Here is a 26,576-nt window from a genome sequence, read left to right as displayed (position 1 = left end):
TCAGTGAATCCAAAAAATAAATTTTATCAAAATAATAAAAAGTGGGGGTAGATATGATCAGCAATAAATCGTGACAATTGACTTCACAGTTGTTTTGTATGTGGTCAAAGACCAAAATAAATGTAGCAGCTTTTCTCTGAGCTCCCCATAAAAGATGCAACTTACATAAATGTCTTTTATTGAGTTTCTGCTAATAATGATTAGTTGGATAAAACATGTGAAGCATTTTAAAGGTTATCAATTTGACTTTGTTAGTGAGACAAAAACGTTATCCTCTTTGCATTTATTTAACATACGTAGACTCTTTCAAGGTCACGAGACAAGCATGCGTCATGACGTCACGCGGAAGTAATTCCTCCAAAATGGCAGCGTCCTTGATAGGCGTGTTTTGATTCGAGTGGAGTGTCAAACATGCTTAGCTGTCGCACAATTACCTGCATCACTGACAGAAGGATATTTTGACAGCGGAACATGGAGAGACGAGAGTTCGTGGCGTCTCTGGTGGTAAGGTACAGATAGTTTGATGCTGAACCAGCCTCTAATTTAACCGCAGATAAAGCTGCTAAAGCTGGAGTGATGGATATGTTTGGGTCATTTGCTGCAATTCACTAAGGAATTAATTTGCTTGCAAAATATAAAATTATTCAAGCTCAAGTTAAGCCGAGACAATAAGAAACGACACTGAAGTTAGCTTCCGGTTAAGAGAAACATAAATAATGATATTTAGCGGCTGATTCTCCGATTTTGCACCACTTATGAAAGAGTGTTAGACATCATAGCAAAAGCCTGTTTAAACAATTTTCACATTTGTGAAAGGTTTGTTCTATTTGTGAAAACAGAAAAGGGTGATTTCACTGCTTTTCCCCATCCAGACCACGTTAGACCAGACCCAGATCAAAAACCATTGTACTTCAACATCAAATCTGGACAAAATTATTATTATTAATTAATAATATATTAATATATTATTAATATAAATATATTAATAATATTATTATATTATTTTTTTGATTTGACAAGTCTCTGACTGGTTATAGTGGTTTTTATCTGGACCTGATCAAATGTGGTCTGGATGGAGAAAAATCAGCGAAATCACCCTTTTTTTTAACATTTTAATTAAAAAAATTTTTTTTTTTTTTTAATCAGTTTTCACAAGTAGAATAAGGGGTTCACAAATCTGAAACTATGTTTTAGTGACTCTGGAGTCTCCTTGGTAATCTGGTCCAGATCTGACAAGTCTAAATTTACTGGTTTTGTTCTGCATCTGGTCTAATGTGGTCTGGGTGGATAAATATCAGTGAAATTGTTTGTGTTTACACAAATAGAATAAAGCTTTCACAAATCTGAAAATGTGTTTTAATGACTCTCTGGAGTCTCCTTGTTAATCTAGTCCAGATTTGACAAGTCTAAGTTTAGTGGTTTTTGATCTGGATCTGGTCTAAAGTGGTCTGGATGGAGAAATATCATTGAGTTTTTTTTGGTGTTTTCACAAATAGAATGAAGCTTTCACAAATCTGAAAGTGGGTTTGAACAGTGTTAAGGCTTTTGTAACAATATGAAAACTTTTCATAAGTGGAAGTGGTGAAAAAGCTGTTTCCTTTAACTTCAGTGTCGTCTACAAGAACCCGTGTAACCTACTGCACTGGTTAATAACACCTTACTAAAACCTAATAGAGGACAAGTCTGCTCAACTCAGCAAATACGAAGGTTCAAAAATACAAATCAACACAAAACAAAGAATCTGACAACAGGGGAGCTAATTCAACCAATTTAGTTATAAAGGCTTCCACAGATTAACTGAACTAGACAGAAAGTGCTACTGTAAAGAGTTTAAGGGGTGTTTGTTTTTGGTTTTTGGTTTAGCGGGCAGAATCAGCTCCATTAAAGCAGTTATTGTGGAAAAAAGCATCTGTGTGTGTGCATGTGTGTGTGCACGCGCACGTGCATGCATGTGTATGTGTGTGAGTGCACGAGTTAGGGGTGGGGCACCACTGTTCTCTCACAGAATTGGCCTTTTCATAAGACAAATCATGAATTATTGTTCCTCTAAACTGTTTTATTTTCTTGCTGAAGGAGGATTGACTAAAATTATATCAGTAAAGCAAAAAATACACTAAAATAAAATAAGAGGAGGAATGAGTCACAGATATATTCTGCCTCAGGGCTCTGTTTACAATGGACTTATTTTAGTTTTGTTGCCCCAGAAATTGTCTGTGACTGCTACTGCCACTGTGGGAAAATGAGAACCTTATAATTAAAATGGACTACAGTGAGACATAGAGAAGAACAAAGAAATATGGAAGGGCTGGAACTAACAATTATTTTCATTATTGATTAATCTGCTGACTATTTTCTTGACTCTTCCTTTTTTTCAATAAAATGTCAGAAATGCCTGTTTTAATCTCAAATCCCATGGTGACGCCTTCAAATGTCTTGTTTTGTCTGATTAACAGTCAAAAATCTAAAGATATTCTGTTCATTGTTATGTATGATGCAGAAAACCTTCAAATCCTCAAATCTGAAAAGTTGCAATCAGCAAATGTTTTGACATTTCTGCTTAAAAAATGACTAAAACCATTAGTCAATGATCAAAATAGTTGCAGATTAAATTTCTGTTGATCAATTAATCAAATAATTGTTGCAGTTCTTGCACAGAATGTGTCTTGTCTCACCTAGCCTCTTTAATCAGGCGACAGGCCTCTAAAGGTGAAAGACAGGTGTAATAGTGGCTGCAATAACCCTCTTTTAATGTGTAATGTGTAATTTATTATTGTGTTGACAGGGGTAGAAGGTAACTAAGTACATTTACTCAGGTACTGAACTTGAGTACCAATTTAAGTGTGCTTTACTTGAGTACTTCCATTTTTTGCTGTTTTTTACTTTACTACTTTACTACATTTCAGATGGAAATATTGTACTTCTTACTAGGGATGCACAATATTATTGGCACGTCATCGGTATCGGCCGATAAAAGCTCTTAAATGAAATATCGGCATCAGCAAATTCTGCCGATTATGAGAGGCCACTATGTCGCCTTCTCCTCCGCCACCTGACTGCGCTTCCCTCGACGGACTGTGTCACTCTGGTGGTCCCGGTGCTTCCTCCGCAGGCTCCACTTCACTGCCCACTTTAACCTGAATAAGAAACTGGGGCTCAGTGCTCTGGTTGGATCCACATGGAGAGCTGGGGCTAACATTAGCTGGGAGACTAACTGGCTGTGCCAAACAACAACAAAAAACTTCTTCTTTTTGGTTTATAACGGCGGTTGGCAACCAGCGTATTAGGTGCATTACTGACACCTTCTGCTCCAGAGTGTGGACCAGAGATTAAATCCTACACATTAATCCTGTCTGTCTAATATACTCAAAGAAAACTCTACTGCTCCACCCATTTGGCAGGTTCATTAAAGTTTTAAAGCTGAGCTCCTGAACTCCAGTCTTCCTAAGTTCTTCCTTCATATATTGTCTTTCTTGATCATAATTAGTACAATCTATGCTTGCAAGCATAATAGTCTCCTGAGGCAGCTGGAAAAAATATGCGCATATATCGGTATCGGCATGGGCAATCAACCACAGTGAGTTGGAAATATCGGCATATCGGATATCGGCAAAAAATCCAATATCGTGCATCCCTACTTCTTAGTGACACGTAGGTTCACAATTTTTCAAGTCTGTCTTAAAGCAACAGTCAGGTGTCCATATGAACACCGAAAGATATTTTCCTCGCTGTAATTGTTCCTCCTGTTCATACTGGCTGTTAAAAGATCCCCTCATTTTGTGCAAAAATACATTTAATAAGTTTATCTGAAGCTTATATGAGGCTTCAGCAGTCTGATTTAGTCATATCAAGTAGATATCTGACACATTTACAGTCTTTTTAGCATCAAATTCCCTCTTTGTGTTTCCCTGTTGAGCTGCAGTGGAAGTTTAGTAACTTTGGCACTAAAAAGACTGTAACGTTGAAAGACATCTACTTGATTTGACTAATTTGGATGACTGAAGCTTCATATTAGCTTCAGATAAACTTTTAAATACATTTTAAAGAAGGAGGCTTGTGGATTTTGTCTGAAATCACTTACATTGTAAATGCATTATGAAGGGATCTTCTAATGGTCAGTATGAACAGTAGGAATGATTATGACAAGAAAAAACAATTTCAATGTTCATTTGAGAGCCTGACTGTTGTTTTAAGTCAGACTTAAAAATTGTGAACCCGTTGTTTAAGTACAGATTTAATTGTACTTTTATTTTATCCTGCTTATACTTCTGCTTTGCTACATTTCAGATGGAAATATTGTACTTCTACTGCTCCATTACATGTATTTAACAGCTATAGTTACATGTTAATTTGCTGCTTTATGTGACAAAGACTTTAGATAAAAAACATAAAAGTATGAAAGAGGGCAATCTTCATAATGCATGAATACATTTACTCTTGATTCTTAGGAAGCATATCATACAGTGGTTTTATCACAGCTGTCTGCCCACAGCTGTGCCTGAAAAGAGAACTCACTCTTCCAAAACGATCAAGTTGTAGGCTGTGAAACCAAGACGATGAGCTGAAAGATGCTAATACACTCCATAGAGCTGAGGGCAATAGGGAAGTCATTTTATCTCTTGTTAATATAGGAATACTGATCAGAGCTGCAGCTTTAGAGTAAATTAACACCAGGCTGAAAAGCAGCGCTGTGGTCATGATATATCTTACACCTGTCTTTGTTGCACATGTAAACACATCCAACAGTGATGTCACAGGGTCCTAGAATACACCTGAGTACATCACTGCAGCAAAGTGAGAGGTTAAACCACTAGAGGTCCACAAAACCAAGATCTGAGAGGATGTTAAGTACTTCTTTAAATAAAGTTTTGAATGCAGGACTTTTACTTGTGATTTAGTATTTTTTTCATTGTGGTATGACTGATTATGTCTTTCACCACTGGTGTTATTGTGTGTATTGCAGTCTTATATCTTACAACTGACTGTGTCCCCCAGGCAGGAGGCTGTGCAGGGATGTGCGTGGATCTCACCCTCTTCCCCCTGGACACCATTAAGACCAGACTGCAGAGTCAGCAGGGCTTTTACAAGGCCGGGGGCTTCAGGGGCATTTACGCTGGGGTCCCATCTGCTGCCGTCGGATCCTTTCCCAATGGTAAGACAATCACTGTGATGGCAGGATATATGTTCTGATGAAGGTTCAAGGATAGCAGACTACCAATATTATTCTTTGTGTGGGGTTATACTCAAACCGGACCTTGCACTGAGTTGTTCATAATATGTTAAAGTTTGGTGATTACAACTTGTGTTGCACATGATGTCATTTTGTTTCATTTGTGGAGCTAAATGTCACAGCAAAGAAGATAATGAATTGGAGGCAACGCAGTAGACGCATGTACAGCGTTACCATCGTAAACGTTTTCAATATATGTGGTGTAAAATGTGCTGTTCCTACAAACTTTTCCAAATCCACCTGCCATTTCACCTACATTTCCAAGCAGATCTTTGAATGGAAGAAATACTTTTTAAACTTTGGATTGAAGCAAATGCATTCAGTAGACTGTGCAAATAAAAGCCCTTCTCACAGGCATTTCAGAGAGAGATGGATGCAGACGAGATGTCGGACTCATGTTTTTGAATAGAATTCAATTGCTAATGAATTCAACTATTTTGTACGATGAATGTGTTTGACAAGCGGGAGTAAAGGCTGAACTTTTTCCACCTGAGACACACTTAACTCTTGTAGCTTTTACTTCTATTACACATGCAGACTGACACATGAGCACACACACACACTCACACTCACACGCACAGGCTCACACCTCAGTTTCTCCCCTGTCAGTGGTAGTGAGGGATATTAATTGCTGTATGCTGGTTGACTAATGGGCCTTAAATGGCTGTGGTTCTGCTTGGTTTCAGCCGCTGCTTTCTTTGTCACCTACGACTACACAAAGTCCCTGCTCAGTGCTGGTGGAGCGCTGGCTGCACCACACGTGGCACCTGTCACTCACATGCTGGCTGCCTCCTTGGGTGAAATAGTAAGTCTTCCTCTCACTAATTTTTCCAACTTTTGTTTCCTTCTTTTTTTTTTGGGATTTTTACTCATCTTTCAGCCTGCCAGCATACTTTCAAGTCATGTTTATTTGTGTTTGCCTGAATCATTCTCAGTCGTTTTATCCTTAGAAGGCCAGCTGCCTTACATGCTTGTTATTGCTTTTCTACGCACTTGCTCTTCTCTCATTGTTTCTTTCCCACCACTGTAAGTCCCAGATGAACGCCACCGGCAGTCTCTTAATGTTATTGCCTTTAAGATTTCACAGACCACTGTGCAAGGGGGCAGAAGGGGAGGGAGGCGTGGGGGGGGGGGCGTGGGTATGTGGTTTTGGCTGTAGGCCCCAGGGTCCAGCTGGGTGAGTTATGGGGGCTTCCTCAGGACTGTCCCAGCATTTCCCCCCACCAGCTGGGTAAATAAGATCTCATTACTGCCTATTGAGTCATCTACTTTCCCAGCTCAGGCCCCTAGACTCTGCCAATTTAGTCTGGGGAATTCAGGCTTGAAACCAAGGAGAAGTAGTGCAATTTCCTCAGCACATCCTCTCCCTGTCACTCGCAGCAGACCACAGAATCCCATCCATATGGGGGCCACAGGTATTCATATTGGCGTTAAGGGGGGTAGAGGCATAGGGGTTATGGAAAGAAGGATGCACCCCCCCCCCCCCAGCTATACCACCATGGCTCTCTGCAAAATACTAGGTTTTCAGTATTCATGGCTTTTGGATAGATGTAATTTACCCACATTTTGCATGTTTATGAAATGGGATTATTCCACACAGGAATGTGTTCACCGTGGCTGAGTTTATCTGCGTCACGGTGTCTCACACTGTTGAGAAGAGGGTCCCATGTTACTCCAAGATTAGCACAATTTCAATAAGAGTTGCATTTTTTTTGATGATTTGGTTGTCACAATCAGTATAGCAGTACATATACTGTAGAGTGTGTTTGTCTGTGGCACAGTCCAGATAAGTGTGAAAGGTGAGGCTGAGGTCGCGGCTACCTTTAACCCCTTTTCCCGCTGTTCTGGATTTGAGTACATCAAAGCAACAAATCCTCAGTGCGGAGCCGAGCAGAGCAGCGGCTGTATCCCACTGCATTCTGACAACTGGAGACGTCTTGTTCAAAGAGAGTAATCTGCTGGCTTAGCCATGAAAGGCCTACCATAGTACCGCGCTGAGTTGTATGCAAGGCCTAAACGCCTGCGCAATGATGCAATCGCTGCCGCATCTGTGTCTCCTCCGTCATTGCTAATGATATTTAATTAAAAGTTTGTGCACTGAGGGTCTAAGTGGTGGCAGCTCGACTAACTTAGGTTCAGCCAGGTGGGTGCCATACAATTGTTAAGACTAGAGATGAAACAATGAGTCAATTGATGGAGAGAAAATTAGAAGAATCTGTTTTGATAATTGATTAATCGTTTATGTTGTTTATCAAGCAAAAATGTCAGATGTTTGCAGGGGCCAACCTCTTGAAAGTGAGGATTTATGTGGATCTATAAAATGTCCCCAAGGTTCTCAGAGCCCAATGTGACGTCCTCAGATGTCTTCTTTTGTCCTGACCAACAGTCCAAAGGTATTTAGTTGAATGTCACTGAAGACTAAACAAGCCAGAAAAATATTCACATTTGAGAAGCAGGAATTAGAGAATTTGGACATTTTTTCTTGTTTTATGTCACTGTCAATTTAGTACATTTAGGCTTGAAATGTTGGCTGAAAAATACCAAAAATTTGTCACCATGACAGCTGAGAAATTGCGATGGGCATTTTTTTTACTAATTTATTACACAACAGCTATCAAAATATAATAGAATAGAAAATCCTTAGTTGCAGTCTTAGTAATGTCATTTCTAAACCTTTTTTCTGTGTCCTTTGTTTCTGAGGATGCAAAAATCATTTGACACATGCTTTGTGATGATCTTTTTTCTGTTTTGCTGGTGTTATCAGTGGATCATTCACATAATTTCAGTGTTTTAAAGTGGAAACTCCACACTCCTATAAGTCGAGGGAAGATCAGACTCCAACTGTAAGGTGCTTTTTTTTTTTTTAGTTTCCACCAGGTTTAAGCCACCATTTCTTCACTTAGTCCTTCTCATATTCTTAAGGAAAACAACAATTTCACCTTCTGCCTCTTTGTCATCTGCTTAGTGACTGAAATGGTTGTCTTCTTATTTCAGTGCAGAATGAAATCATGTTAGCAGCTGAAGCTCTTATTTTCAAACTGCACAGACATAAACACTCATGGTTCTTCTGCTGTCTTACCTCAGTCCTATTCTGAATTGTTAAACACAAATCATATTGATGTCAACATTAATGCATACTCAAGCAGATTTTCATTAGCATTATGTTTCTTCATCCACTTTGTATTATTTCCTCTGTTCTGCCAGCGTAAGACAGGGTCACTTGTTTTCATTGTGTTTTTCTGTTGCTCTTTCTCCCGCTTGTCTCTCTCTTGCTGGGAGCAGCTGGGTGCAGGCAGGCTTTGACACACAGAAACTTAAAGTAGAAGAAGAAGAATAAGCAGAAACTTATTTGGTCCTCGTGTGACTTCACCACTCCACCCCTTCATCAACCCATGATCTTTTCCGCAGTAGTCTATTTCATTGTGTTTTACCAACTCTTTCCACTCCGCAACATTCACAACAGAGGCTTTATGGGACTTATTGCCTTGCTAATCCTATCCCCAAGCCTCCCTCTACGGTTGATGTGCTCCACTTGGTACTAACTTACTAGATGTGGACTTCAGTCAAAGTATATTATGATCATACCGGAGGGAGTTGTGGCTTAGAATTTATTCTGTATAGAGAATGGGATGGGAATTTAAAGAAAGAAAAGAGAACACTTATAAACACTTAAATGAAACAACCAAGCCTTCGGTCCAACAGATGTTCATCGGGGGGGGGGGTGGTGGACGATAATATCTGACAGTCATCGACCACTGAGCCCTCTACCACTGTAGTAATTAATATCCAACATACATACGTATAAAAAGATATCAACAACGATATCATCGTCCATCGCGATGTTTCACTGTGGACATTGTCATATGCCAATTCGGTAGACATCACCCAACCCTATTATGCATATGCTGCAACAACAAGCCTCATCACACTTATCAAGGTGGAATATTTGTGAAAAATATAACTTAAAGGAATTATCATCTCATTAGCAGTTCGAGACCTAACTAAGGTGCTTCATCAGACTTAGAGGTGATGGAAGTATATAGATAATAGGCAGAAATTTACTAGAGCTGTTGGGTGATGGTTTTGAAATGTCATAACTAATGCCATTTGTATAATAACCTACTTAACGCCTGACTTAACTTGTAAACAAATGCAGGACAGAGAGAGACAGAGAAGAGGACAGTCAGAAGTTATAGAGAGGAAGAACTGGAGAGGGTCAAGACAATGAGAGAAATCCCCTCTGCCAGAAGTGTCCTGGTGTTTGTGTGACTGTGGTGGTGGGACGCTCCCATAAAGAATGTGTAAGCTGATGGCGTCTGTCAGGCTCTAGCAGGCTGTTATCCAGCCATTAGATCAGATTTATCTTAATTCCCATTCGCTCGACGTCTGCTCTGAAAGCTCATTTGTCAAGGCCAGGCGGCAGGCTCCTCTCGCGTCTATAACTCCCCCCCCCCCCCCTTACCACACGTCTGTGGGAGGATGTACTGGAAAATACAGTGTGACATGACAAGATAGGGGGACAGCGAGAAGGAGGGAGCAAAAGGGAGGAGTTTCTGGGGGAGAAACTGGCAGCCACTTAACTTGGCACTGAGAAATAATCCATGCATCGCCTTCGAGCAGCGCCACACGCTGTGATTTATTGGCTGTTGTTTCAAAGTTGGAGACACGCAGTGTCCTCATCTCTTTCCCTTTTTCTTCATGACCTTTTTCGTCCCTCTCTTCCTTCTTCTTCTTTTCTGTTTTTTATTTTGGTCTTTCTTGGTACCACTACTATCCGTTTCCAGGATCGGGCATATGATCAAAAACCCAGGAAAGTCATGGGAATTGGGTATTGGTATTTGTCTTTCAGAGGGAGCTTTAGAATTCATGGTCTACACAGGCTTTTTGTGTTGACATTGAGATTTTTTTTTTCCAAGTGGGAAGGCATTATACTTCCCCCATAGATGGAAACGTAATAGATCCGTTTAACAACATTGAGCATCTTTAGAACATCTTTAGGTCTTAGGAAATTCTTAAGGAAGTTTCTACTGAAATCAAGTTGTTTATTGGTTTGGGGATTGTTATAATATGGCTAAAGTTTGGGTCTGGAAAAAACAGAAAACAAAGTTACATTCTGTTTAGTTATCCTCTCAAGAAACACTTTCCTCTGCAGTTATATACTTGGTGTCAGCAGTTCTTTTTGTGCAAATTCTCTGTTTTGGTGGTGAAGGCAGTATATTTTAATGACAAATACTGTAAATCCAAATAATTGAGTCTTTATGGGGTTTGCGGAGAAAGGCCCATAAGAGTTACCTGTTGTCTCTCCGCAGTGCCAATGGTAATCCTAGCGCTGATTGACTAACCACTGTGTCCTGACTGGCCATGAGCTGGAAAAGAAGGATGGAGCAAGGGAAGAGAAGACGGACGGATGTAATGGCTTAATCTGTGGATTGATTTGCTGGCAATGCCGATAATGTGCTGCGAGTCTCTGTTAATTTCCCATTCCTTACTGTGGTTCACCCATGATTGAACGCCGGGTTCTTACCTTGTTTTCTGGCGGCCAGCGCTGGAAATTGAAAACACGCTCTGTCATTTGGATTAACAACAACAGGCTAAGGGAAACTGAAAGGCTCCAATCACAGGCTGGGAGCCTCCTAATTAATGCCGCTTGAGGAATCCCACAGCATGTAAATAAAGATGAATGGTAGCAGGAATTTAAAAGACCGCCAATGGGTTTATAATAAGTTTACAAGCCAAAGGAAAGCATTGAGAATGAAGGGCAAGCAGAGTAGGTGAAGAAACAGACGTCTGTCATCCTGACAGCCTTCCACCTACAGCCCTCTCCTAGATGTGAGGTAACAAGCCTGACTTGTAATGAGGACCACCTACCTAAATCTATCTTTCTTTCTTTTTTTCCTTCTTTCTTTGTTTGGTTGGATCATTCTTTTGTTCCTTCTTTCTTTCTTTTGTACTTTTTGTTAGTTCTGTCTCTTTCAAAACCTCCCCAGACAGGATATGGCTCTATTATCCAGACTTTTTTGAGCCCCTGGCCCTACTTTATTGTGCCCTGATTCATCACCATTGTTTCCCCCATTTGCTGCTGTTTTCAGAGATCTGAAATGGCCTTGGAGGCTGCACACTTTATCTTCTATCCACTCAACATCATTCTCCCCACCCCTAGGCGTGCAAATTACTCCCACATAAACAATGTCCCTAATTTATTAGGTATAATCTCTGGCTCATTCTGCCTTCCCCTCTGCAGTGACAGGAGAGGAAAGGCCGTCTCAACTCCAGGCCCCCCATCCAATTACGTCAGTAATTACTTGTCATAGCCACTTTCTTTCTATTTAGCTGCCTTATTCTGGTCCTTTGGAGAATTGGTTTGGGGAAAACATGATGTACAATGTATTATAAATGGTAACTTGGACCAAAGGGAGGGTAAATGAGATCTCTGAGATGGCTGCAGCCAGCTTAGTTATCGTGAGGAGGTCATGCAGGTGTCTGTTTGGCCACTTGGTGGTACTGTTGCACTGTGGTTAGCATATGGTCATACACACCTGAAATACCAATAAGAATTGCACTGAATTCTTCACAGACGCTCATTTAAGGCTTTTGTTTTTGCTTTTATGTACAATCATCTAGTTCATGACAGAGAATAACATTTATCTGTATCATTGTATATGGAAAGAACGAGAGGCGTAAATGAAATATTGCAGCAACATGATACAATGAGGCTCAGAACTGTTGAAATAGAGACCAAATGATGATCAATAGACAGCTGGATTTTTAGTGACTAAGAACTATGCCTGCACAAGTTCACATGTTAAGTCTTCTTCAGCTCAGTCTGTGATTTCAATTGACCTTCAGCGCTGCTGACGTATCCTTTTCTCCTTTTGTGCTCCACACATATTCACGTTCATGCTCATAAGTTGTCCTTGGTGTCTGGCAGAGGAGACGACAGAGAGGATGAGTGGCTGACAAAAGTGAGCCCTCTAACAGCTGTCGGGCCTTCGCACAAAGTACAGCAAAAGAGCCTTATTGTATCCTCCAAGGCCCATCTCCTCTAAACAAAACTGTTAGGGCCTAAATGCTAAATCAGTATGGATAGCTGAATGAGGAAGGAGGAAAACAGGAAAGGGTTGCATTTCATCTTTATTGCAGTGCCTCCATTACTCTTTCTCTTTCCCCCTCTCCCTGATTCATGATGCTGTGGCAAGGGTGGCACCGGCAGACTGGCATCTCTATGACCGAGGGGAGTCGCAGCAGGGGGGCAGCTCACCAATCGCTTTGTAAGATTGCTTGCCGTTAGCCGGTATTTCCGCTCCGATGCAGGATAAATGGGAAATCAAGTCGCCAGGTGGGCAGCTTTGCCTGCCTGCCTGCCTGCCTTTAGGGCGATGGGAGTTATGAAGCATAAATATTCATGTCTATCTTCACTAGCTGTTGGCAGTCCACATTTTTGTTGACATATGGTGGATGGGTTAGATGTTGTTGTAGCTGGGAGTGTGGCTACTGAGGTGTTGCATGTGTGTCTGGATCTATCAGTGTGTTTGATGGAAGCCCATGTTCTTTGGACACAGATACACAGTCAGCCTGATGACCTTTTTACCTGTTGCTCAGGTGTCATGTCTGCTGTGTGTACTGGCTTGTTAATTGGCCAAATAGTACACCAACTAAAGCACTCGTTAGCCTGCCAGCTCACTGTAATTGCTCTCCTCAGGCCGTGCCATATCATGGCCACCTGCCATGTAGCAAAAACATACGCAGGCTAGTATCATGTACAACAGAAGGGCACCTGAGGGAGCAGTGGGGGGGTGAGGAGTCTTTACTCACACACCAACCTGCAGTTGAGTGCCATATGTATATTAAAAGCCCTTCAGATGGAAATACAGAACTGTAGATTGAGATTGTACATTTTCAGGAAATGCCTTCAGACAGTATCTGGCTTGTCTGTTTAACTCATGCTTTCTATTCTGTAGGTGGCGTGTCTGATCCGGGTGCCCACAGAGGTGGTCAAACAAAGGACCCAGGCTTCTCCTTCATCCACCACCTACCACATGCTCCTGTCTACACTCAAAGAAGAGGTACATGTCAATCAAAGGCACTTTCTGAAGGAATAATTCCAATTTAATACATGGATTTTATTTTCATAGTTCTGCCCATCATTCATAACTATTATTATAACATTGTACTCAAACCCCCAGATTGGAAAGTTATTTTGACCTGTAAAATAATTACCCAAATTGTCCGTTCTAAACAGTCATCAGAGTTTATAGACCAATGTTCTGGTTCAACTCTGGCACACACATTTGCCCTGTGAAATGAGGGATTATTAGAAGCATTTCAGGTGCACTCACTTAAAGAAAGTCCAATCCAAATTAAGTGATTTAGATAAACAAGTTTAGGTTATGCTCTCACAGGTTAATTATAAAACCTTGTTATTTAGTTACTTGAAGTGAAATTCTGAACTTTGCTGGTATTATTTTGTAATACATTATTGATAAACCTACAAGTCCTGAGAGATTATATATAATTTTATCTCGTATGCACAAAATATTTTCTAGTGTGCATTTCTTTATTTATGGAATCCAATCATATTATATTGACTCAAGTGTGTCTTCGTGTTTGTGGTAAGTGTATGTGTGTGAACATTTTCTTTTTTTCTCTGAAAAGGGTGTTCGAGGCTTGTACAGAGGATACGGGAGTACAGTTCTCAGAGAGGTAGGATTAATTCAGTTTCATGTTTTTAATGTTTTTCTCTCTCAGTCGCTCGCCCGCTCACTCACTCACTCACTCATTCTGTCTGCCATTCACCAGTGATGGTGATCACAACTAAACTGACAATGTAAAATGTAAAACACCTGTTCTGAAGATGATCACACACTTTGTATGTCTGTCTTTTGACAGAAACGTTTAATTTCAGGCGATTGCAAAGCACATCTTACAAATTCTATTGAAATCAATTTCAAGAGTTTATACTTAAGACAATTACTTGACTCCTTGAAGGCTGTGTTGTGAATTCTTTTTGATAGGCTAGACGAATATTGAGGCTTTCCACTCTTCTGACTGAACACATTTTAATTTCTCCTGGGCTTTATTGAGGTTGGAAATATTGATTTACAGTTTTTTTCCCCCTCACTTTCAACTCATTCAATTACTTGGGCAAGATGCTCTCCCTCCTATTGGAAGTACATCTGATTAATTAATGCAATTAGTTGTGTTATAAATGCAAAACAAAACGAGGATAAATGAGCATTGAGCCACTCTCCCTTGATGGTCGCTCACCTTTTTGTAATGAAAAAGCCGTTCTAGTTCTTTGATTCATGATCTTCTGTTTAATTGCACCTGCAGTGCATGATAACACAAAATAATTGTAGTGAAAGCTGTATAGATCTCTCTCTTTTTGCCCCCCCCCTTCCGCCTGCTAAGTTTCAATGGAAGATAAAACGAGAGAGGAGGACAGAGAGGGAGAAAGAAGTATATGAAGGTGACACTTGTCGTTCCACTTTTTTTTGGGGAGGTGGGTGAGGGCGTAATCTAGTCCCCTCCGCTGTGCTAGCCTGTACTTATTTTCTGCCTCACTAAACTGATGTTATTCACGCAAATTCCATCTGGACAGCTGGGGAAAAAAGGACAACAAGACACTGTGATTTCTCCGAGGGGCTGTGAATAAATGAATACATTTGGAGGCTGGCGCACGGCCTGTGTGCATACTAACATTGGCAGATGAAACGCAACGGTGGCGGCAGGGATTTGGGGCGCGGGAACGGCAAAGGATCCTCGGTGGTGATTGGCTTTGACGTGTGTCAGGAAGGTAATTCATTTTCTCTCAGCCTCCTTCGCCATCCGCCTATCTCCCTCCTTTGGCCTAGCGACTCTGTCAAGATAAGTTTGTTTATGTGGTATGGCGTGGCACCTACCCCCCCTCGCTGGCCAACTAATTGGGGTCCTCTCTGTGCTATATATTCATTAGGCAGCCTTCAGAAGGCATCTCTGATGGGCATGATACCACATTAGGGAAGTATGTGAGAAGATCGACCAAGGAGGGAAGGTGGAGTGGAGGTGTAACTGATTTGGCAATCCAGTTCACATCGTAGCACTAAGTCACATCCAGATCATTATAACTACCAGCACAAGTTTTAAACAAGGCCCTAAGTTTATTTCAAAAACTATATGTACACTATTGACTAACGGGAATTAAATCCTTTTTGCTTTTGCACCACATTAATCTTTACTGTGATCTACCCTTAAAAGAAACTGTCAAGTTGTCCGCTGAGTCAGCACCTTTTGGGTTTGCAGCTGAATAGAGCATGAAATCAATGAGATTTCTTTATTCAACTCTGAATAAACGAGGGTATATAATTAACATCAGCAAGACTTGTTCAGTGTTTTATGTTAGAGTAATTTTGTCCAATAGTTCCAGATAAAACCTGGTCATGTTGTCTGTGTGTTAATCTGAGCCTCCGTACAACATTCAGTCAATGATAAATGTATTACATAGAACATAGATTAATTTAGACTTAAGGTATATTTCATAATTTGGTGATGTTTGTCATTTTGACAGGGTCTTCGATTTCTTATTTTTTGGATAATACCCTCTTTCACCACTAGATGGCATGCTAAGATTAGTACTGCGCCAGACAGATGTCTGCGCCTGACATTCTCTCATTTCACTCCTCTCCCAACTCTTTCTCCACTTTTTCTCCTCTTCTCTCTCTGTATCCCCCTCACACAATCCTGCTTTATGACATTTATGAGCAGCAGTCACCGCAGTGAAAATTATGGCTTTTTTTTTTATTTTTATTGCGAGCCCTTTAGTTTTTTTGATCTAAAGCGCTGTGAGGTAATGTTGTATTTGATCTAAACTGCACCAATTTGAGTTTGAGTAATGAGCCTGAGATGGGTTATTAGATTGTCATTTAGTAATGTGGTGATATGAGGGCTGTGGAGGGATCGGTATAAGTGAAGCTGACAGCGTCTGACTCAGTCGACTGAGGCACCTTGAACATCGGCTGATTGACTACAGCATACGGTCTCGCTACATTCAGTATATCTCTCATACTTGTGCTCTTTCACCTACTCAGTCTGAACACCACTTTATCTAAATCCCTTTTTTCACATTTTTAAGTGGGCAAGCACACAGACAAGGAAGGTAATCAAGCAAGTTAAGTGAGAGGGAACATTCCGCCAACAGGATGAAATATGTGTTCCTTGTCTTCCCTTTACTGCTGTTATATCTATTTTTCTTTGGCCAGCCTCAGAATCAGTCTCAAAGTTTCTCCACCCCGACAGCTGGGACCTGGCAACCTGAGGTACAGGATCTGGCGGCAGGGCTTATGAAACACCTCTCTATCCAGACTCCTCTCCACCACACCTCTGCTTCCTCTTCATCCCTCTCCTCTTCAATCCCCGGTTGATCCCCTCTCTGCTCCTTCCATCAGAGGGTTTGGCTGAAAGGAAAGACTTGTTGAATTAGGTTTTCACTAGTACCAACAGACCAAATCACATCGATCCAATTCTGGCATTTCTACAGCTGCACCTGCTTTTTAGATGTGATTTTTAGGGATTTTACTGATCAGTTTCAAATCATGTCTAGATCTGGCCCTGGGTGATATTCTCATATTGTGAGTGGGAGCGCAGTCCCTCTGGCAGGGTTCTTCTGGCTGCTCCAAACCAATTTTAACGCTACAGAGCAAAATGATCAGTGGATAAATGGATAAGTCGATCAACAACAAAAAAAGAAACCTATTTTGATAATGGGTAATCATTTAAGCCATTTATCAGCAAATATGCCAAACAGTCTCCGTTTCTAGCTTCACCTGTTTCATATATTGTAAGTTTAATATTTTTGGACTATGGGCTATCACATACAGTAAGATGTGTATAAGCACCTGAGCAATGGAGCAAATGCATCCCCATTATTCAAGTAGGGGGAGCAAAGTTATGGTTTTGCTACCCCACTTTTTGTCTTTTTCAAAATAAACTTATCATCATACATTCCCTGCAATCAGGTGATTATATTTAAGCAGCCTATATCAATATGTCAGCAACTGACAAAAACAAGTAATAAAAAAATCTGTTGTAAAAAAAATGTTTTCAGACCACCCTGAAAGTTGGTTCAGTCCAACCCGTCATGAGAGGCAGACAGACAGACAGAGCGAAGCTTTTCCTCACAGCGCCAAAGTATCTGAATTAACAAACAGTCAAATGTGCCATGGAAAGTAATTTCTTTAGACTTAGACTTTAGTTTCAGTTTTTGTCAGACTTTGGATGGAAATATTTTAAAATATTGATGACGCATCACTCATCCAGCTCATAAAGGCTAAATAAGAGCTTCAAGTTTACGCTAAGGGGCAGTGAGGTCTAGTCCTCAACTAAAATGGTCCTTTTAAGTATTGAGGAGCAAAAATCACCTTCTGAGTTGTGCATTAAAATAGTCCTTGATATGAGATAATGTAGGTTAAAATAATCTGCTTTTGAAGTTATGATTATTCATTCCTGTATAACATTAAAATTACAATAGCTACCACTAGAACCTGTGTGTGGGATTGGAAGTAGATAGTTGTTGTGAGGCCATTTCATTCATCCAAATTCTTTGTACTTTGTTGCAATTGTTAGAATTTGAAGATGCCTTGTGAGTATTGAGAACAGTAGCCCTCAGGTTTAACATTGTTTAACCAGGTTTCATTATACAGATCATATTTGAAGATGTCCTAGTAGCCTGCAAACCTACTGACATTTTAGGCTAAATAATGATTTTATAAGTATAATTTCAAATTTGAAATAGCCATTCCTCTAATAATCACTTCCTGTCCTCATCCACCCAATTATAATGACTGTACATTGATGTATTCTTGGTTTTCATAGCACCCTCAATCTAACTAATCTAGACTAGAGCAGGTGGCTGTTTCTTGACTTAATCCAAGAGGTTAGGCGGTGTAGAAATGCAGGAAATTTGTTTTAAATTACAATTTTTTTTCTGGGGGAAGACATCAGACCCTCCTATCAATTATGTATCTTTCCAAGTTTGCTCCCCCGCTTTAATACATAACCAGGCACCCATGAAGATGACTATGTAAACGGCCAAGGACCCTTTTCAGCCTCTCTCTCTCTTCACAAATTCCCTCCCTGATCCTTGACTTTACACTGTCAATTAAAGGACAAAAAAACATTATCTAAACGTTTCAAAGTTTGGGGGGAAAATGATGAAGATGGCACTTTTGGATCTGGGGAATTTTGATAATAATTTTTCACAATTTTCTGATGTTTTATTAATTGAACAATTAATCAACAAATCAATCAATGATTTAAAAAGTTGTTACAGAGCCACACAGGTCACAGGCTTTGGACTAACCTGCTTGAAGATCACAGATAAGCAGCATTTCATCCTTCTGTAACTGCTATTTTTTAATTTAATTTTTACACCTTTTTCCAAATTTGTTCGGAGTCATGGCAGTCATGCCAATTGAAATGTCTCTTAAAAAGGGCTGCAGAAATTTGTTTGATTAGTATTTTGATTACTATTATTATCGAACAACACAACCCTCTAGCACATTCTCTCTCTCTCTCATTCTCTTCATCTTTGCTAGGCCATTTGGCCCCTGAGGGCCCTAGTCTAACATCCACACCAGTGTGTTTGATTTCCCTCGTTGTTTACCCTTTTGCTCAGCTTCAGTCACACTGGATTCCACTTTTCAAAGGTGGAACACTGTGTGTGAGTCCTCTTGTTTGCATTTATGGTACGTGCAATCACAACCGTGCAATGGCAGCCCAGTTGTTGGTGTGCGTGCAGCGCTTTTCCATACAGAGCAGTGACGGGCTTCTGCTTCTTCTGCTGGGATGCTAAAACCATCTCAACAAGCACGCAGCAGAGCTGAACTGACCCCTCCATGGACCTTTTTTGGAAATGAGCCACTTTTCACTGTTTGTGACGCAGGTTCAAAAGGGAGAGGTGAGGGGAATCGCTCTCATATCCTGTCTCTGTGCGCACTGATCCACAGAGGCTCATGTTTATACACCCTCATATGACTAAGAAAGAGCAGAGGAGAGACAGAGCAGAAAGAAGGAAGAGAGGAAGGGCAGGGGAAGCAAAAAGTGTTTATTTTCCTCTATATACTGTATGTAAAGGCAGGATTTGTGGGACATGTGTGAAGGAATGGAAGCTTCCTCCTGCTTTGTGTTTAGAGTTGGACCTCGTCAGAGCAGCTGACATTAGTCTCTTGGAGCCAGACAGCAAACCGACTCTTTTGCTAAATGGCTTCAACACCTTAAAAAGCTTAAGAGGAATGGATTAAATGAAATGGAAAATGTCACAAGATCACACTGCAAGAGAAATTAAACCAAGGAAAATATTAAACCGTGGGTTGAAAATGAATTATAATACCTACCAGACTGTTTTCGATTACATTGTGCCTTTTCTTGTTTCATATTGGACCTTTTGTAAGAGCCATTTTCAATTTGTAGCTGTTTGCAATTACACACTTAGAGAATAAGATCGTTATCAGCCTCTGCAAGCCAGTAGAATAACTGCCTATGAAATGGAGTTTGGCTCTATTGGTTTCAAAGATGGAGGTGAATGTTTTAAAGAATGTGAGCTACTTGTGCTACCTTATCTGTTTACACTGTGATCAATGAGCAGCTTAAGAGGCCTGAGAAAACCTGTTGACCTCTGTAGATATGACCCTTGACATGACTTGACCTGTAGACGAGTGTTTGTGTGTGTGTGTTTGACTGTTTGTGTGATCTGCAGAAACAATAGAAGAGTGTCTGCCATCGAGGTGTGTCAATTGTCTGTTGGAGGATATATGTAGTTGGAGCTGGCATGAGATAAGCAGAGAACACATACAAACTGTACTCACATATTCGTGAGGAGACAGTAAAGATTGTTGTCTGATTTTCTTTCTGTGCCTCCAGCTTATTGATTCTTTAAGCATTCCTCTGGTTTCGATCTGGCACTTGAAGTTACAGCAGCCAAATTAATCAGTAGCCTGTCTACTGTACAAATACAGTTTCATACAGCGTTAGGTCATGCAGACACTTGCCTTCTTAAAACATATTGCTCTACTTTTGGAAGTTGCAAAACCCTCTTTCAAAACATGGTGTAAATCATGCATGTACAGCTACTGCTTATTTTTTTGCAGAGCCGCAAGGGAGGCTGGATACATGCAGTTTGTACAAAGTAATGATCAGGTGTGAGATTTAAACCCCGGGACATTTTCTTAACTTTAAGGCAGCAGTGCTAACCATTAAAATCTGTGCCATCCTCATGAATCACAATAATAAGAAAACGTACTCTATGGTGCGAGAATGACTGGCAGTCTAGACGATAGTTATTCCCTTGAATAAATTGTGCATGGAAAGAAAATATGATAATTAAGGGAAAGAAATAGAAGCTAGCTCAAACGCTGTACACTGAAATTTTGTTGCTTTAGTCGGTTCTAAGAAAAACAATCTGTTATTCAGTTAGTTAGATTAGCTGTTCTCAGCAAGAAAAGCAAGTAGGAAAACAGGTGCAGGCTCTCTGTCAGTCCAACAGCAGCTCAACAAAACCACCTTAACTACCTACCATGCTGCTACTTTACATATTAACACTAATGCATCTGGTTAGTTAGTTAGACAAGTTAGTTTGTTAGGTAGGAAGGTAGTTATTATGTCATGCACATACAAGTTCCCAGCCTGCATGGACTTACAAGACACCAAAATACACTTGCAGTGGTGAAACATTTGTCAAACAGAGACAAGAACAAAACTTCTTACATTACATTGCAAACAAAGAGCTTTGTCTTCTGTACCGTGTTGTACAAATAAAATCAGCCACAAAATAGCTCAAGTTTTTTTATAATGATTCATCCAGAAAAATTCAACAGAAATGAAAGACATCTTACTAAATACTGTAGCCCTTAAATTATTATATAATGAGCAATAAATCACACAAAGGACTTTCTCTTCAGTCTCATCTAAATCACATAGTGAACAAAGTCTTTTCTCTTCAGGGAGAGCAGTAAACCTGCCTGGGTTTGTACCAAACATCAACAGACCATTTTTCATTGTAGATCAGGAGGAGTTTGCGCTGGGCAGCATGAATACTACATTGTATCTGTTTTGGAAAATAAAAATCTGGTCTTTGAGTTCACTGATAAGCATGCTCACTTCCAGCTAGCCAAAAGAAAGAGGGAAATTGATAATATTGGTCTAATACTACTTAACCTAACACTTTGGTAGGTGTGTTTCAAATGGTGTTAGAGGAATTCAAAGACAGCCAACCACAGCTGTATGGAAGCCTGATGTGTCTATTCACATTGTGAGTCGAAACAGTGTTCAATTCTTTGATGAATCTCCTTCTGTTTACCCGCTCCAGTTGTTGAATGTCATTTTTGAATGCTGCCCCTGGCTGATCAGACCCTTGTTAGAAGAGTGATGGCCTTCTTTACCTGCAGACGCTGATTCCTCTTCGTCACTGGATGATCTCTTATCACTTTACCACACGTGTCACTCCAGGGATTAATGGTTGACTCCCACCGCCACTCTGGATGACTGATAGATGGGCTTCTGTTCACGATGACTGGCTGCACCTGTCATTCACATTAGTGTGGCTCTGTGTGTGTTTGTGTGTACATTTATATCTTCTCATTTTTTTTCTTTTTCTGTGCCTCATCATTCGTCCACACTTGGCCCTGCACCCAGAGCACTGAGTCCCTTTTGGGGGTGCACATTGGCAAGGGTGGCTTTTGCTGCAAATCTGACTAAACCTCACTAAACTCCCTTAGATCAACATGCGGTCTTATTGATGAGTTCTACAGTCAGATGGGCTTAAGGATTTAGCTGCCATGCTGTCAGACCCCCACGCGTGCTTTCTGCTCGGTGCTGACTTGGCAGGGGAACAGTGCAGGGCTTTCTGCGCTTCCCTGCTGAGGATGATGCATTTGAAGGCTGTGCCACTGAGACCCATGGATCACACACTTATGTTAAATACGTTTGTCCCCACCGAGCACTTCAGTCCACTCAAAAATCCATCATTCGTGGATATAATTCGGAACGCAGGGATTCTTTGTGCATTTGTGCATTTTCACGCAAAGACTTATTACCAATTTCTACTGCCAGACGTTTTTCCAGGAAAAAGAAGCAGTTTGTTTTTGACAGCTATAGTTGTTTTTGTGCCTCTCCCTTCCACTGTGTGTGTGTGTGTGTTTGTCTGTCTGTCTGTCTGTGTGTATGTGTGTATGTGTGAGTGCTGTGGACATAACCATGGAGGCCATGCTAGTCAGTGTGTCTCTCCGGGTCTCGGGGCTATGTTTGCTTCCCACAACTTTATGCATGTTTGTCTCAATCGGAGCAGAAAACCCCCGGTGCTCCACATGTGTTTCTAATAACATACAGCCCTGTCAGCCTGGCAAGGGACTGAGGGCGTGGGGCGGGAGGGTATTCAACGGGGGGTCGGGGGGGGGTAGGTCTAGAATGGAGGGAATAGGACAAGCAGTGGGTTGGATGTCATGTGGAAGGAAATAAGTGTCAAGAGTGCGCTCCCGTATGTTGGAATCTAGTGCCAATGCACAATATTGAGAGTGATGCATTATTCCCCTGACGGCAATATTTGCAATGCAGATTTTGTTTGAGTTGGACATCTGTTCCACTTGAGGTTACCATCTCAGTCAGGCAGCCCATTATAAAGCCACTGTATTTGAGAAAGAAACCTGTACATGTGTTAACCCTTCAGTCAAATCCACTATAATAGTAACATCTTATTCTCACTTGATTGTAGAGTGACAGGAGACAGTGGAAGGAGGATAAATCAGCGCTGTGCAATAGCCAGACATGGGGAAGCACCCGATAATTAGAGGTTAACCTAACTCTTTTTTTACAGCACCACTACTATTTCACCAGAAGCGAGGATGCAAATCCATCTCGCTCTCCTTTTCTCCCCTCCCAGATCCCTCCGTAAACCTTCTCTTTTCCCCAAAACCAGACAGTCTAGTCTCTTCTTTCATTTTTGTGGATACACAGTAACCTTCAGTTCAGTGTAAAATATGACCTCTTGTTATTTCAATTGGCTTTTCAAATTTAAATCCTTTTAGACACTGAGTTGCATTTTTCAGACACATTACGATTTGACTGTTTTGTCGTTTACAAGGTTTTGCTGTTGCGTAAGTGCCCTTTTTTTCCCCAGACAGACAGTCATATGAGGTTCTCCAGAAGCAGCACCTGCTCCCCCCACACACCCCAGCCATATGCCTGCCCCCGTTTCCCCCCCAGCCACAACCATTATCTTGCTAGCAGCAGTGCTTACGACCTGAAAGCATCTGGAACAAACCACCTGAGTGTCAAGGGTCAGGCTGTGATGTCACTGCTTAATGTCCAATGGAAAAAAGAAATATAAAGTGTCACTCGCACCACGGGCGTTTACCTCACTCAACCCCAACAGAGGTTAGGAGTTCAAACCAATTCATAATTCAACACTCATCTACATTCACAGCAATGTAAGTTCAGGCTGTTTTTTTATGAGTGTCAAGGGGTTACATGCGTAGTTTAATATTTGTTCTTGATATACCACAAGTAATTCACAGGGGTTAAAGTATATAAAAGTATATAAATATAACACTTAATTCAATACATTGTAAACATTTCTTCATGAACAACTTTTTCAGGCCCACAAAGCTTTTCTTGCTTTAATCCCTGATTTCAAACCATGTCAGATTAAGAGGGTATTTACCAGAAGTAAGGAACTCTCTTCTTTTTTCTTTTCTTTATGTAACATTGGTTAGTTGGTTGGTTTGTGGACCACTTTAGTCCAGACTGAAATATCTCAACAACTGCTGAGTGAATTGCCATTCAATTGTGTACAGACATTTATGATCCCAAGTGGATAAATTCTACTGACTTTGGTGATCCTGTAGCACCGTCATGGTTTTGAGTATAATATCTAGACAATTATTCGGTGGATTGCCAAGAAATTCGATGAAGATATTAAAGGTACCAAGAGGATGCATCTGAGTGACTTTGGTGATCCCCTGACATTCCCTCTACATGCATAAAGTTTTAGTCTTTTTCATATTCACTAATGATAGTGCAGCTGAGCATTATATTGTGCAGCCTTTTGTTCAGGCCTGTAATACATTAATCAGGTCCATACATGGTTTTGTTTGACTGACTCATCTGTCTGTGTGTGTGTGTGTGTGTGTTTGTGCGTGTTTGTGCGTGTGTGTGCGCGTGTGTGCGTGCTTTCAAACCTGTTGCGATACTGCCAGTATACACTTCTCTCACTGTGGGGATTCTGTTATTTCCAGCTGTGCTGCCGCTGTGCTTATCTGATTCCCAACCGATAAGATATGTTTGCATGTGTGTATCTGTGCGAGAAACATTTCAGTTGGCCCTTAGGCAGTGATTGGTTAGCTGGAATGACTCTGGTCTGTGTTTTATTGCTATGGGCACTGCTCCCAGAGAACATAGTGTGTGTATGTGTCTGCACCACTGCCATGTGTGTTCTCATAGGCTCACGTAGGTGTGCCATGCTGGAGAGATTAAAGCAAGCGGCCTTACTCTGGACCTTCCTGTCCGCTTTACTCTAGTTTGCCTTTAAAGGGAAACTCTTACATCATTACTGTGGATATATAACAGGATTGATTGAATGTTACCCTGCATTTATAGAAACAAATGTATTTTTTGCTTTTAGTCAATGTCAGGCTGTTGTCAGGTATTCTTAAAATACCCAGTATTCATTGTAAATGCTGCACTGGCATGATGCCACCCAGTTACAGTAAACCACAACCAGCATGCAAATGTTTTGCCTGACTGCACAAACACAATTTTGCATGTCTAGTACAATTAAAATGCAAAACAACTGAAAAAGTATGACATTTATTTAACTAAAAACAATAAATGTATTAGCTCTGGTTACTGGCTAACAGCTAAGCTACGCTAACAATGTTAGCAGCCATATGAAATCATGCTTTCTACATTGTGGCCTGTAGACACTCGTTTGGGTTACACACTCAATCACTCACTATAGTTATGTGCTCTCTTGTCTCTGTAGATACCGGTTGTTTCTTGCAGTTTCTCTTTGTAAAAGCCTGTATTGTGTTGTGGTTTTTTTTTGCAAATTCAGAATTCCTTTGCGCTGCTGTCTGGTATAGAATCTCACAAAAATGAGTATCACAAGATTAAGTTCACCACACCATAATGAGCTGGTTTGTTCTGTTGATTAAGCTTTATGTTTCATTTTGGCCAAGTTATCCCTGCTAGGTTTGTGCTGCTGACTGTGTCAGTTTTAATCTTTCAGGGTTAGCAGTGCTGGTGGCTTAATTAAGCACTTTTGGCCAAGGCTTCATATTGGTTCCCTGCTGCCTGTAACTTGTATAAATAACTTTATTTCTCCTGTTGTTCCTTTCAGTTTGTCTTAAAAGTGAGATTAAAGGGCCATTTTTGCACCCATCCAGAGGTCTGTCTGCCCTGGCGTCCACAGCAGAATTAAACAATAAATCATCTACACTGAAACTCATTCTGTGCTGTTGGTTAGAATTGTTGCTATCACGTAGCTCAGTGTTTTTTCTCTAAAATCTCTCTAAATAGAGCTATTTGTAAGCATAACTGCAAAACGCAATGTCAACCCAACTGTGAGTAGCAGCTATCTTCATTTCAGCTGACTCAAAACGTTCGATAGAGATAATGCGTTTCCCTTTTAAGCTCCAGCCTCATTAATAAAACCAAACATTTTCATTAGCTGGTTAGAAACAAAGAAGTGTGCTGCTCAGTAACTTCTATAATTCTCAACTAGCTGTTTAGCGAGGCTAACTCTGTAGAACCACCATCATCCTCTCTCATGTTTAGGCCCCTCAGCATCAACACATTTACTCTCAGTCCACTCTCCCACGTCTCACTCCCAGCCTCAGCCACTTCCTCAGGCAGCCATACATCTCTCTTCCTGTCAGCAGCTAATTGGTTGACCCTCCGGGCATCCTGTGTCACACCACACCACCATTCATTGGCTAATATGCACTCTGCCATTGACATCATCCGTCAGTGGCTGTGACAGATCCATACTGTCATGTTTTAACCGAATGAAAGAATACTAAGCCTTTTTGTTGGGTTGATATACAAGCAATATGTTATATTATACCACAGGATGTTTTTTTTCTCATGTGCGAATACCAACTGTGGATGCAGTTTGTCTATAACATTCCTAATAAATGCCGCGCAGTATAAAGTCCCAATAAAAACGCTCGGCATTTTATATGTTACAGGTTCCTGTTTCACTGCCGTGTTGCGTTCTCAGCAGGCTATACTTCAGCTCCTTTCGTTAAAGGCTGCGGAGAAAAAGAAGCATCAGGTGTCTGTTGATAAGGGAGTCTGTGTTCTTCCCTTTGTGCCTTTGCCTGTT

The 26,576-nt window shown here is 40.8% G+C and overlaps 1 protein-coding gene across 2 annotated transcripts in view; it reads left to right on the top strand.

The window, feature by feature from the left end:
* The first annotated feature begins 331 nt into the window (after positions 1–331).
* The window catches only part of slc25a26 (solute carrier family 25 member 26), a 60,107-nt gene continuing 33,862 nt past the window's right edge, over positions 332–26,576 (top strand). Inside the window, exons 1-5 of one of the 2 annotated variants that reach the window (XM_042404106.1) lie at positions 332–509; positions 4,993–5,149; positions 5,914–6,032; positions 13,186–13,290; positions 13,880–13,927. In XM_042404106.1, the coding sequence (XP_042260040.1) occupies positions 5,011–5,149; positions 5,914–6,032; positions 13,186–13,290; positions 13,880–13,927 (411 nt within the window). In that variant the 5' untranslated portion in view covers positions 332–509; positions 4,993–5,010. The remainder of the gene's footprint in view (positions 510–4,992; positions 5,150–5,913; positions 6,033–13,185; positions 13,291–13,879; positions 13,928–26,576) is intronic. The other variant, XM_042404105.1, reaches the window with a different exon arrangement.

Source organism: Thunnus maccoyii, chromosome 3 (genome assembly GCF_910596095.1).
Source record: "Thunnus maccoyii chromosome 3, fThuMac1.1, whole genome shotgun sequence".
Lineage (NCBI taxonomy): Eukaryota > Metazoa > Chordata > Actinopteri > Scombriformes > Scombridae > Thunnus > Thunnus maccoyii.
This window is presented reverse-complemented; position numbering and strand designations above follow the sequence as displayed.